This window comes from Tupaia chinensis, unplaced genomic scaffold (assembly GCF_000334495.1).
Source record: "Tupaia chinensis unplaced genomic scaffold, TupChi_1.0 Scaffold146140_1, whole genome shotgun sequence".
Lineage (NCBI taxonomy): Eukaryota > Metazoa > Chordata > Mammalia > Scandentia > Tupaiidae > Tupaia > Tupaia belangeri.
In genome coordinates this window covers 2,982,759-2,996,766 of record NW_006205995.1, presented here as the reverse complement: position 1 = coordinate 2,996,766, position 14,008 = coordinate 2,982,759, and the positions used below count along the sequence as shown (strand labels likewise).

At 41.9% G+C, this 14,008-nt stretch overlaps 1 protein-coding gene across 1 annotated transcript in view; it reads left to right on the top strand.

The window, feature by feature from the left end:
• The window catches only part of SLC27A2 (solute carrier family 27 member 2), a gene marked incomplete at its 5' end in the record, with an annotated part of 57,490 nt that overhangs the window by 28,087 nt on the left and 15,395 nt on the right, over nt 1-14,008 (top strand). Inside the window, 1 exon segment of the mRNA XM_014584269.2 lies at nt 9,237-9,431. Coding sequence (XP_014439755.1) covers nt 9,237-9,431 — 195 coding nt within the window.

Here is a 14,008-nt window from a genome sequence, read left to right as displayed (position 1 = left end):
GCACGTGTGCGTGCCTGCCCAAGATCCCGAGAGGAGAATAGAGGAGAAGGGATTGTGGCGTGGCCATCCACCCGGGGGGTGATTTCTTGCTTTCTATCTCTCTGTCTCTTTCTGTCTGTCTGGTGAGCACACGCACCCTATAGAGAAAACCTCTCCAAAAAAAAAAAAAAAAGAAAAGAAAGAAAGAAAGGATCAAAGTTCTCTCAATGAACTGAAGTTAAAGATTTTTTTAAATCTTAAGTTATCATAGGAAGCCCAGATTCTGGATTTAAGAGGAGCCTAAAGAAAGTACATCAAAACGACTTCTCAAACAAAAGTGGATAAAAACTATAAGGTATAGGAAAAGGCCCTGGATAGATACAATCAGGAATTTTCTCACCCTTAGAGCTGCCTAAAAGAATGGGCAATCCTGAAGGGGCTAACACCCCCAATTGCCCCATGCACTGCACTGGGGGAGGGGGAACTCCTGTCTTAGATGTACAGCTAAACCACATGACACCATCACAGAAATGGCACACTCATCAGGTGAATCTGTTGTCAGTGATGGGAGGTGACTGTGCGCTTCTTCCTCATATTTTTTTAGGTTATTTGTTACATGAGCAAGACAGGTGGAGACAGAGAAACAGCAGCCCTAACAAGGTCTTGGCGCCGCAATCCACCTCCGCCACCTCCCGTCCAGCCAGGTCGGGGGCATGCATGTGCCTGCCATGCTCAGGGAGGTCTGACATGAGCCAGAGCCTTCCCACATGGGTCAGCCTTGTAGGGCATTGTATTTTACTACTGCACCACTGTCCGGCCCCTCCTTTCTCTTCTTAACCATATTCAGTGGCTTCTTTAACAGATTAGAAGCCTATAAAGCATGCTCTCAGCAACCCTGCAGTTTAGATTTGGGTTACTTCACATAATGCTTAAGTTCAAGAACTTTAGGGCCAGTACATGGTGCAATGGTTAAGGCACCTAGATCCCAATTATGTGGTTCAAATCCCAGACCCAGGGCTTGAGAAACAAGCCAGGCACGTGTGCATGCATGCCCAAAATTCTGAACGAAGAGAAAAATGGAGAAGGAATTGTGATGTGACCATTCCCCATGGGGCAGGAGGTGCTATCTCACTTTCCCTCCTTTTTTCTCTCTCTGTGTGTCTCTCTCCTGCAAGTACACATTCCCTCTGGAACACGTCCCCTTTTGTTTTGTTTTGTTTTGTTTTGTTTTGTTTTGTTTTGTTTTGTTTTAAAAAAGAGCAAGAACTCTGGAGTCAAGAGGTCTGAAACCTGACTCTGCCATTTGAGCAGGATAGTTAAATCTTTCTGAAATTCTCAGCTTTCCATTAGCCAACAGGGAAAATAACAGTACCTACTTCATAGGGAGTTCTACAAAGACAAAATGAGATAATGTACATAAATCACATAGCAAAGTCCCTGGCACTTAGTAAATGCTCAGCATATCGTAGCCATTATTATCATTAACGCTGTCTTCCATGTCTAACAGTGTGCACCTCATGGTTGATGCCCGTATCTATTTGTTGAATAAATCAGTGGAAATTCTGCCCCTCGTGCACAAAGGATGAATTAAGAAAGGACATTCAAATTAGTTAATCACCCTCATTTGAGGTTGAGTAGAGAGTTGGATAGCAAAGCTATTGACTTAAGTGATTTTTTACAATATTACGGTTGAATATTCTTTATCCCCATTACCTGCCTTCCCCTGTTATTTTTGGGCCTTGGCTTTCAGAGAACCTGTTTATGATGAAAGATCATTCTGGCTCATTTCTTTCAGTGTGCAGTTTTAGTTCCCATTTTGTTTCTGATAGTTGCCTAAACGGAAGTGTCAGTTAGAAAAAATTATTTATTGGGACAAGATTTTGCACACTGTGTGTATGCTCATGATCCTGGCTGACCAGGAAGGCTGGAATAGGGGTCACTGTGTGGGGTCCTACTGATGGTGTTCATCTGTCTGTCTCTCACTCTCAAGAAAGAAAGATTTAAAAAATATCAATGAGAAATGAAAATAAACATGATTTTTAAAGATCTTAGATTCATAGAAAGATTAGAAGATAAAGTTGAGCAATCTTACAGAAAGTTGAACAAAAGGTTAAATTGATTGACATAAGGGGAAACTAGCTAAGAAAATAAGGGTGCAATTGAAGAAGTCCAACATATAATTAATAAGAAATCAGAAAAAGAAAAGAAGGAAAATGGAAAGAAGGAAATTTTCAAGGAAATAATACAAGAAAAAGTCCTAGAGCTGAAGGAAATGTTGAAAGGGCCAATTAAGGGAACCAGCAGTTAGCATAATGGCTATGTCACTGGACTCTCATGTAATTAACCACGGTTCACGTCCCGGACCCAGTGGCTTAAAACTCACGCCAGGCGTGTGTGCGTGCATGCCCAAGATCCCGAGAGGAGAATGGAGGAGAAGGGGTTGCGGCATGACCATCCCCCCTGGGGGTGATTTCTCACTTTCTGTCTCTCTGTCTCTCTCTGTCTGTCTGGAGAGCGCATGTGCCCTATAGTAAAAACCTCTCAAAAAAAAAAAAAAACAGAAAGGGCCAATTAAGGGACAAGCAGTTAGCATAATGGCTATGTCCTCCCACCATGGCCAACTGTGATTTGCGTCCCAGACCTGACAGCTTAAAACTCACACCAGGCATGTGTGCATATGTGCCCAAAATCCCAGAGGAGAATGGAGGAGAAGGGATTGCTGCATGGCCATCCCCACTAGGGGGTGATTTCTTGCTTTCTGTCTGTCTTTCTGGCGAGAGTACTTGCCCTATAGCAAAAACCTCTCAAAAAAAAAAAAAGAAAGAAAGAAAGAAAGAAAGAAAGAAAGAAAGAGAAAGGGCCAATTGAATAACAAGTAAAATTAGTGTAAATAAAATACATATATGATGAAATTTAAGACTACCAAAAAGGAAAATAGAGAGAGAGAGAGAAAACATGTCAAGTGTCAAAAGTCTATAATAATGACATTGGACTTGCCAACAGCTATACTACAAGGTGAAGACAAGGAAGTGTTTTTAAAATGCTGAGGAAAAAATAAATGCCCACCTAGAATTCTGTATCCAGCCAAATTATCAATCAGGTATACAATAAGAATACTTTAAGAGCCAGCGCCATAGCACAGCCGTTAAAAGCCTTGTGCATAAGAAACCAGATGCCACGTAGCCAGTTGCAATTGCAATCCTGACCCTGGCAGCCTGAAAAACATGCCAGATGCATGTGCACGGGTGCCCCAGATCCTGATAGGATGGAGAGATGACAGAAAAGGGATTGTAGTGTGACCATGCCCCATTGGGAGTGTCTTCTCTCTCTGGCAAGTACACATGCCCTCTGGCAATAAAAACAAAACAAAAAAAAGAGTATTTTTAGGCATTCTTTTGTAAGTCTGAAGAAAACTTAATTTTTACACACTCCTCTTTAGGAAATTATAGAGACAGCATCCCATCCAAACAGGAAAGTGAAAAAAGAGAGAAGACAAGCAGTTAGCATAATGGCTATGTCGCTGGACTCCCATGTAGTTGACCATGGTTCAAATCCCTTCTCCTCCATTCTCCTCTTGGGATCTTGGGCACACATGCACATGCGCCCTACATAAGTTTAAGTAGGATGCATGGAAGAGAGATAAAAGGAATCCCCAAGCCTAGGTAACAGGTAGTACAAAATGGAGCAGACAGACGAAAGGAAGCGTAATGGGGAAAAGGAAATTATATCATCTAACAGAGTTCCTCTAAATTACCATGAGGAAAATTTTACCTAGAGGCTGTTGGAGGCTGAGGAAAGAGATACAAATAGAAACTAAGAAAATGAAACAAATGGGCAAGGAGGTGATTAATTCTAGGAAAAACAAAATTTGATCAAGAATTCGTTCATTGTTTCTTATTTGGCTCATCAGTGAATTGTGGGCAAAATAATATGAGCACTGAAGGTTGATTTAACCAAAAATTATGATACTTAAAAAATGAGAGCAGGCTTAATCCTCTTGCAGCACAACCAGAAATCGAAAATGGCTGAATCAGAGCCAGTTTCATTGCCTGGTGGTTAAGGCAGCCAGATCCCACATGACCAACCACACAGTTTGAATCCTAGTGCTGGCAGCTTGAAAAAGACACCAAGCACATGTACATGCATACCCGAAATCCTGACTGGGTGGATAAATGGATTAGAAGGGATTGCAGCATAACTAAGCCCCATTGGTGGTGGTGGAGGAGTGCTCGCTCTCGCTCTCTCTCTCTCTCTCTCTCTCTCTCTGTTTCTCCCTCTGGAAAGTGAGGAAAAAAAGAAAACAGATGAGTTAAGAATAACACCATAAACATTTAATTTAGAAATACAGATATAGAACAAAAAAGCTATAGGAGTTCAAAGTGCTCACTTCTGGGTGGTAAGCAGGGGTAGAAGGGTAGGGATGGATAAGTGGAATGAACACAACATTCTTTGAGTCTTTCCGTCCTATTTGATTGTTTTTTCAAAGAATTATTTCCTTTATTGTATTTATTAGTATTGTTATTTTTTTATTTGACCAGAGAGAGAGAGAGAGAGAGAGAAAATGAGATAGTAAGCTTCCAGATCCAGGAATTGAACCATGGTAAGCTAGGTCGGAGTCTAGCACCTTTAACTACCATGCCACCTGCCGGCCCCCATTTGATTATTAAACTCTGTGTAACTTTCTTTTTTCTTCGTTTTTAATTAAGAAAAAGGGCTCTTTGAAGTTACATAGATTTGGAGTTGAATCCTGGAACAACCATTTGGCTACTTGTGTGATCTTAGGCAAAGTAGTTTCAGCTTCCTAAGGCTCTCCTTTGTCAATTTTAATATGAGACAAAGATGAAGGGACTTCAAAATATTTGTGAGAAAAAAATAAGCTTATTTTGGTGCAAAACATTGACACCCACACATATTTATTACATAATATGTATTTTTCATGAACTTATTGAAGACCCTGATTATTTCATCACCTGTCATATTTTGGTTGGGTTCTTCAGAAACTTACGTGAGACAATACAGGTTAAGTGCTCAACATATGGAAAAGTCCTCAATAAAAATGTTATGCTTACTCTAATTACTTGCTACCCTACATTCTTCCCTGGATATCCTGACTCCTCACCCTTCATTGATCATTAAATATCAGGAGGGACCAGCAGATGGAGTAATGGTTAAATCTCTGAACTCCCACATAGTCGACCACGGTTCAAGTCCTTGACCCACCAGCTTAAAACTCAAGCCAGGTGCATGTGCATGCATGCCCAAAATTCCAAGAGGAGAACGGAGGAGAAGGGATTACGGTGTGGCCATCCCCTCTGAAGGAGTGATTTCTTGCTTTCTATTTCTCTCTGTCTATCTGGCAAGCACACATGCCCTATAGCAAAAATCTATCTTAATAAATATTTTTTTTAATCAGTGTGGCTTTAAATCCCCCAGGTGTGTTGCCTGTTACACCTTAGCTGTAATGTGAAATTGAAGCTTTGATCCTTGTTAAAGAAAATGAGCAGGTGACCCTTGACCTAACAATCAGTTCCTTTGAGGAGCGGCTTTGGTGATGGAGAAAAACTGTTTCTACTATGGGAAAGGAAAACTCAAGTCAGACTTAACTTTCAAACATGTAGGTGAGAACCAGACATCTTAGAAGGCTCCAGGATCTCCCATTTGTGTCCACAACCTTTCCAGACTAGAACCTTAATCTCTTCTGCTGGTGTAATAAGATCTCTCAGTTGTATGATGAAAATTGAGCCCATGGCATTGTGATTATGAGCTACCTGCCACCCACAGGTGACAGCTGCACCTGTGAGGCTGGCCAGCTTCCCACACCCAGAGCACCTGCTGCTTCCTGTACCCTGCTCTTATTCTAACATCCCAGCCGCTAGCTGTTTAATAGGGAAATTGGAGGCTTCCTGGAGAAGGATATTTATTGGGTTGTCATGATGCATTTGTTGCATAGAAAAACACGTCATGACTTTTCCATCAACCCAGTACTTTATTGTGGGAATTATGCTATATCCCAAGCTCAGATCCAGGCCCTGGAGATAATACAAAGTGGCCTCAAATTTACTATCTAATGGAGGAGGCAGATGTTCACCACCCACAAGATAATGAAATAAATCAAATGGATGGGAGGAGGGCAGATACGGGTTGTACATGCTACTTTGGAACTTCTCACTCAGGCCGAGAAGCAGGTAAGCACTAGGCCTAGGGATTGTTTTTAAGCAAAAGTAAATATTCTTCAAATATAAGAAGACCCCAAAGAGTTTGTGGAAAAATGAAATTAAAAAATGATTTTATTTTGTCACAAACAGATTTTGAAATCCATTCAGTTTTTTCATAGTATCCATTCTCTATGAACTTTTTGAAGACCCCCTTTCTGATTTTTTTTTATTTTGGGGGTGCCAACAAAGGGCAGCAGTGTTAGGGGTGGGGTAGCCTCTGAAAATTAACAATCCTTATTGAACAGAACAGTACTCTATGGGCAGGTGAACCTACAATTCATTATCCTACAACAGGCAGAAACCAGGACTAGTCTAGGCTAACTAGATGTACAGCCTCCCTATGTTTGTGGACTTGTTCATTCTAAAAGGGAATCGATGTCATAACCCATGGACCTAGGGAACCAATAAAAGAACAGATTCCTGCTCAGTCAGAAAGTCTAGGGCTTCTCAGATGATTCTCCTGAACTCTCTGGTTAAGAGTCACTGGCAAGACTGGCTCTGTTGCAGAGCAGTTGAGCAGTGCATAGAGGAAGCCGGAACGCATATGGCAGGAGTTTGAGTCCCGGCCCTGTGACTTGAAAAACATACTGGGTGGGTGCACACACATGTGCAGGATCCTGAAGAGATCAAACTTTAGAGGTAAAAGGATTGTGGCATGACCAGGCCCAGTGGAGATTGTTCTCTCTCATGCACACACGGGCCCTCTGACATGATAAATAAATAAATAAATATTAAAGGAACCACTGACACAAGATCTCTGGTCGGTTTGTCTGTCTGTCTCTCTCTCTCTCGTTTTTTAAGAGAGACTTTTGCTATAGGGCGTGTGCACTCACCAGAGAGACAGAAAGCAAGAAGTCACCCCCCAGTGGAGATGGCCATGCTGCAATCCCTTCTCCTCCATTCTCCTCTCGGGATTTGGGGCACACACACACGTGCACCTAGCATGAGTTTTAAGCTGCCAAGTCCAGGACTCAAACCACGGTCAACTACATGAGAGTCCAGTGATGTAACCATTACGCCATCTGCTGGTCCTGGCCCCTGGTCTTTCTTTACACATTTCTGCCTCCCAATCTCTGCTCAGGAGGCCCATTTTAACCAGTGGCCATCCTTCTGGTAAGGACTCCTGAAAGCATTTTGCCAGCTAAGTATTGACTGACGAGCTACCTAAACATTAAATGCATACTTGCTGCTTTCCTGGTCCCTTAACGCCTGCATAGAAACCAGTCCAAAGCTGGTTTCGGTTTGAATTTCAATTGCCATATCAAAGTCCCTTCCCCTCACACGGAACTGCCAGCTTCTCTCTTCAAAGAGGAGCTCATTCCAAAATCACTTCACAGTGATTTTACAGTGTAATTTCCTAATGTAGAAAATGCTCTAATTTAAGCATTTGCTGTTTGATCAAAGAACTAACACGGGCTGTGAGAATAGAGTCCTATTTACTAAACACTTTTACCCCATTCCATTCCATTTCCTGTTCAAATAAATGGCAGACAGAGTAAGAGCACTTGCAAGCTACAATTATGCTTGTTTATCTAGCTGTCTCTTTCACTAGGCTGTGATCTCCTGGAAGACATAAGTTGCCTTATTAATATAAAATACCATTGAAACTACCATTGATTTGGATATATCTGTAGGGGCCGCACAAATGAGGGTGGCTGAATGGAAGGCAGCCAGTCCCAGCCAGTCCCAGCCAGCCCTCTCCTGGTTGACACAAGCTCTCCTTTCAGCCCTTACATTCAAAACAGATTTCCCTTTGTGATTTTTATTTATAGCAAAGCATATTCCTCCCAGGCCACCAGGGGCAACTGGAAAGCAGCTTCCTCCTTCTTTTCCCCTTTCTATCCCACGGGGACAATCTAACTGGTCTTGTAACCTCTGTCTACCTGTTAAATGAGGGCATGGTTAAGATTCTTCACTCCCTCATTACTCCTTGATGACTTCATAGAAGTGAGTTTCTCTCTCTCTCTCTCTCTCTCTCTCTCTCCTCTCTCTCTCTCTCTCTCTTTCTCTCTCTAAATGTAGTCCTGACTTTCCTTTCTATTGTCAAGTGAAAAGTATTGCTTCAGCATGAGAGATGCTGCCCAGGGTCCGGCTGGTAATAGATTATGTCAGCCTCTGACTGGTCTCTCCCATGTGACCTCTTCTTCCTGACAATTCACTGATAATTCTCTAGCACTGTCAAGACCACTGGGGACCAGACGATGGCACAGCAGTAAAACATGACACTCTGAGAGGCCATCCTACATGGAAAGGGTCCCCGTTCAAGCCCACAGACCTCCCTGAGTAGGCTGGACACATCCCTGCCCATGACCTGGGGCTGACTGAAGCTGGAGTTGGATGGCAGCATCAAGACCATGTTGGGGGTGCTGTCTGTCTGTCTTTACATATGTGTGTGTGTGTGTGTGCTGTCTGTCTCTGTCTAGCTCTCTGTTTCTCTCTCATTCAAAAATAGGAAATAAACTTAAAGAAAAGAAAAGAAAAAAGAAAAAGTTGGGGCTGGCTTCATGGCCTGGTGTTAAAGCAGCCAGATCCCACATGGTCAACCACACAATTCAAATCCCACACCCGGCAGCTTGAGAAACACACCAGGTGCATGTGCATGCATGCCCAAACTCCAGACAGGAGGGAAACATGGAGGAGAAGAGATTGCAGTGCGACCATTCCCTGGTGGGATGGGGAGTGCTTTCTCCTCTTCCTGTCTCTCCCTGGTGAGCACGTGTGCCCTCTGGCAAAAAGAAAAGAAAAAGCTATCAACGCAGTATTCTAACTTCAGATTGGATATGGATTTAATGTTGTCAATGCCTGATTTTGTCAGATTGTCTCATGTAGCCCCTTAAATATCAAAATGAGAAAATCGAAGCCTGTCAGACCATACTGCTCATGTTAAAGGGGTAGGGGACAATGGGTGTGAGTGGCAGGTGAGGCATGCACTAAGGTGAGTTTGTATCCAACATAAATGTGTAATACAATAAGGTAATTATGACTCTGTCAGTACAGTTTCCAGAGATGTTTTGGTCTGATCTCCTTCTCTCCTTACCACAGAGACCCAATGATCGTGATCATAAAGTGAGACTGGCACTGGGCAATGGCTTACGAGGAGATGTGTGGAGAGAATTTGTTAAGAGATTTGGGGACATTCACATTTATGAGTTCTATGCCGCCACTGAAGGCAACATCGGATTTATGAATTACACGAGAAAGATTGGTGCTATTGGAAGAGTAAACTACCTACAGAGAGTAAGTACTAGCCACTGGGAGTGTATCTAGCCAGTTTCAACATACAGAGATTTCCTTTAATGTTATGACAGTATCACAATTCATACCATGTCAGAACCATGCCTATCCTGATCACCAAGAGAGGTTTTGCTCTTTCTCTGTGACGATAACCTCAAAAAGTCAGAATCTCCTACTGCAAACATCTGAGTTGCTATTTTATTTTATTTTATTTTGGAGAGGTTTTTGCTATAGGGCACGTGCACACACCAGAAAGACAGAGAGAGACAGAGAGACAGAAAGCGAGAAATCACCCCCAAGGGGGATGGTCACGCTGCAATCCCTTCTCCTCCTTTCTCCTCTTGGGATCTTGGGCACGCACGCACATGCGCCCAGCATGAGTTTAAGCCGCCAGGTCCAGGACTCAAACCGTAGTCAACTCCATGGAAGTCTAGTGACGTAGCCATTATGCCAACTGCTAGTCCCGCTATTTTATTAAGAAAGTTTTTTTTGCTATAGAGCTTGTGTGCTTGCTGGAGAGACAGAGAGACAGAAGTGAGAAATCACACCCCCTGGGTGGATGGGCACACCGCAGTCCATTCTCCTTTCAGGATCTTGGGCATGCATGCACATGCACCTGGCATGAGTTTTAAGCTGCTGGGTCTAGGACTCAAACCACGGTCGACTATGTGGGAGTCCAGCCACATAACCATTATGCCATCTGCTGGTCCCCTGAGTTGCTATTAATAAGAGCCCATTGTGCCTCTGATGTCTGCAACTTATGTGGCGTCTTCCTGATGCCATTTGTACTTGTATGTAATAAAACACCTGGAGGTTAGGAGTTTCCTAAGTTTATTGCACACTGTAAAATGTAGTATTTTCTTTAACCATATGGTACATCCCCACTTTCTGGGCAGCATTTTATGTACACAGGCACAGGGCCTTACCCCTTAGCCTTTGGATTCAGTGTTTCTGAGACCCAGGCATCCCTATCCTAGGACCTGGTGAACGTTTGTGTTCACCTAATAATTCCACCAGAAAGATATTTCTTATTTTTAAGCCAGCTTACATAGCAGCAGCCTTTTTTCCCTATAAGTCATTTATTGCTTGGGGTCTCTGGATAATCTGTTGTCATTTTTGTGCTCAAACAGTCAGATTAGATATCTTCCAGATAACTAATAAATATGTAAAATTCCAGGAATGTTCAGGCCAGCCTTGTGGCCTTATGGTTGTGCTGGATCCCACACATCTGGCCTCACAGCTCAAATCCCAGTCCTGGTGGCTTGAAAAACATACCGGGCAAACATTGCATATTGCCCAAATCCTGACAAGATGGAGAAGTGAAAAAACAATTGTGGTGTGACCAGACCCTTTGGAGGGATATTTTCTCTTCTCTCTCTTTCTCTCTCTCTCTCTCTCTCTCGCAAGTACACACACCATCTGGCAGTGTAAGACATACATAAATGCCAGGAATGCTCAACAAATTCTGAGACTCCACTGGCTTGAGAAGTCACAGCTGTATGATGTCGCATACACAATAGTGTATCTGGGTGGCACATCCTGCCTGGCCATGAAACACCCACCTGGAGCTCCCAGGCAGCCTGCGTCCCCAGGGCCTGACTGGCAGGTGGAGGACAGTAGTCCACATGCTACGAGGCCTGAGCAGATCCCAGCACCACCACATACTGGCTGAGTGACTTTGAATGAGTTGCTTGGGTTTCTTAGAGCTCAACTTTATCATCTGTAAAACAGAATTTAAAGGAAAATACTGGACCCTATATATAGCCAATATTTAATGCTAATAACAGAAAAGAATTATTGAACATATAAAATTAAAATCTTATGAGAAAGTCCCTAGGAGCTATAGTTCAATGCCTGTCCTATAACAGCCTTGGATAAGTGCTAGCTAATTATTATCATCCCATTCCTTCTTTTCTGATCTAATCTCAAGGCATTCCCAAGTCCAAGGATCCTCTTTAACAATGACAGTCAAACTTACTCTCCACAGGTACCTTCAAACTGGAATATTATAATATAATAGCCTATAGCTACATGTGTATATTTCAATTTAAGCTACATAAATAACTTTTTTTTTTTTTTTGCTATAGGGCATGTGCGCTTGCCAGAAAGACAGAGAGAGACATAGAGACAAAGAGATGGAAAGCGAGAAATCATCCCCAGGGGGGATGGCCACACTGCAATTCCTTTTCCTCCATTCTCCTCGGGATCGTGGGCACACACACACACATGCCTGGCATGAGTTTAAGCTGCCAGGTCCGGGACTCAAACTGTGGTCGACTATGTAGGAGTCCAGCGACATAGCCATTACACCAACTGCTGGTCCCTACGTAAATAACATTTTAAATTCAGTTCTCAGTCACACTGGCCACATTTCAAGTGCTTAATAGCCACATGCAGTTAGTGACTCTGGCTATACAGAGCAGTACAAACATAGAATATTTCAATCGTCAAGGGAAATTCACTGGGCAGTGCTGCTACAGACAGAATCAATTTCCTATTCCCCGCTGGGACGGCTGCTGAGAAGGTCAGCTGGTGCTGCATGTTACCAGTTTTTGGCTGTCTCATACATTGATTGCCATGTTTTATTGTCAGTTTTTCTACTTTAAATAAAACCACATTCAAAAAAAAAAAAAAAACTTAAAAAGGAAGATAATGTCCTTACAACTGCTGTGAAAAGAAGCATTAGTTATAATCCAGAAAGTTTTGAAATTATTGCAAATAAACAATATCTACATTTGTTGACCATAAATGTCATTTATTTATTTATTTATTTTTGGAGAGGTTTTTGCTACAGGGCACATGTGCTCACCAGACAGACAGAGACAGATAGACAGTAAGTGAGAGATCACCCCTGAGGGGGATGGCCACACCGCAATTCCTTCTCCTCCGTTCTCTTCTCAGGATCTTGAGTCTAGCGACATAGCCATTACGCTAACTGCTGGTCCCCATGTCATTTACTTTTTTTTTTTGGAGAGTTTTTTTTTTTGCGGGGGAGGGGGGAGATTTTCACTATAGGGTGCGTGCGCTCGCCAGACAGATAGAGACATAGAGACAGAAAGTGAGAAATCACCCCCCAGGGGGGATGGTCACACCACAATCCCTTCTCCTCCATTCTCCTCTCAGGATCTTGGGCACACAAGCACACACGCCCGGCGTGAGTTTTAAGCCACCGGGTCCTGGACGCAAACTGCAGTCGACTATGTGGGAGTCCAGCGACATAGCCATTACGCTAACTGCTGGTTCCCCCAATGTCATTTACTTTTTAATGAAGCTATCTGCTACTCCTAAAGCATATATGTGGTTGCTTTATCACATTGACTCAAATATAAGTTGAAATGGACATAGTAATCATGGCTAATAATTACATCCAGATATAGTCATATCTGTATTTTTCTGCTAGTGAGGAAAATAACATACTTATTACCCTTACTGAATCACTTACGTTTAACTTCTTATGTCATTGAATTATATATTATATAAGCAGAGTTTTAGTAATTTGTAGTCATAGGTATAAAATAATTATAACTTTGATCCTTAAATATATTGGATGACATGTCCCTAGAAAGGTTATACAAGATTTTAGAAACCCGTTTGTGATTTGTCCATCAGAAGACATATACAAGGTGTTTACAACAGCTTTTTTTTCATTTTTTTATTATTTAAATTTATTTACATTCATTCACTGTACATCATTACAGCATACAAAATGAGATTTTCCATCCAGAGTACACTGTATATTGTCTCAATCAAGCACATCAACATATGTGTTATTGTCAACAAATAATTTTCCATTTCTTGTTTCCTGTATGTTTTGTTTTTTTTCCCCATCCTTGATTCCCTATCTCACCCGCTGCCATCTCCCACTCTCCTCCCACACTGTCTCTGGTATCTATGATGGCTTTCTATGCCTTTTTCGCCCCACATTTTATTGATTCACTAAAGGTATTAATTAATCTAAATATTTTGAATAGCAAGCACAGCTGATATATACATATCCATGAACACAAATCCATCTTTAGGCATGAACCTTAGTGAGTAGAATGAACATCCTATAAAGTAGCACCTAGCTGGGGCTATATATCTTACTGCAGTCATCGAATAGGTATTTTAATGCTTTTTTTTTTTTCATTTCAAGAAAAACAATTTTAGTTTTTTTTCTGAAACTTTTTTTTAACTTAATTTATATTCATTCCCTAAGCATCATCACAGTATATAAAATGTGGTTTCCCATCCAGAATATACTGCATAGTGGCTTAATCATGCATGTTACCATAAAAAATTTTCCATTTCTAGTTTCTAATATCCTTTTTTTACCCCAATTTCTGACCCTCTGTCCTTTCCCACCCTCTTCTCACACTATCTCTGGTGTCAACAGTTGTCTTCCAGTCCTTTTCCCCCCACATTGTATTGATCACACGATTTCTTAAATAATCTAACTACTTTCAATAGTAAATTCACATGGTACTATTAAGAAACCCAGTTTTAACATAAATCATAGAAATGCTAAGGAACTTTTCCTAAAGCCAGGAAACAGGTTAGGATTATGTTCAAATGGTAGGTGCATGAACCTATCAGTCTCA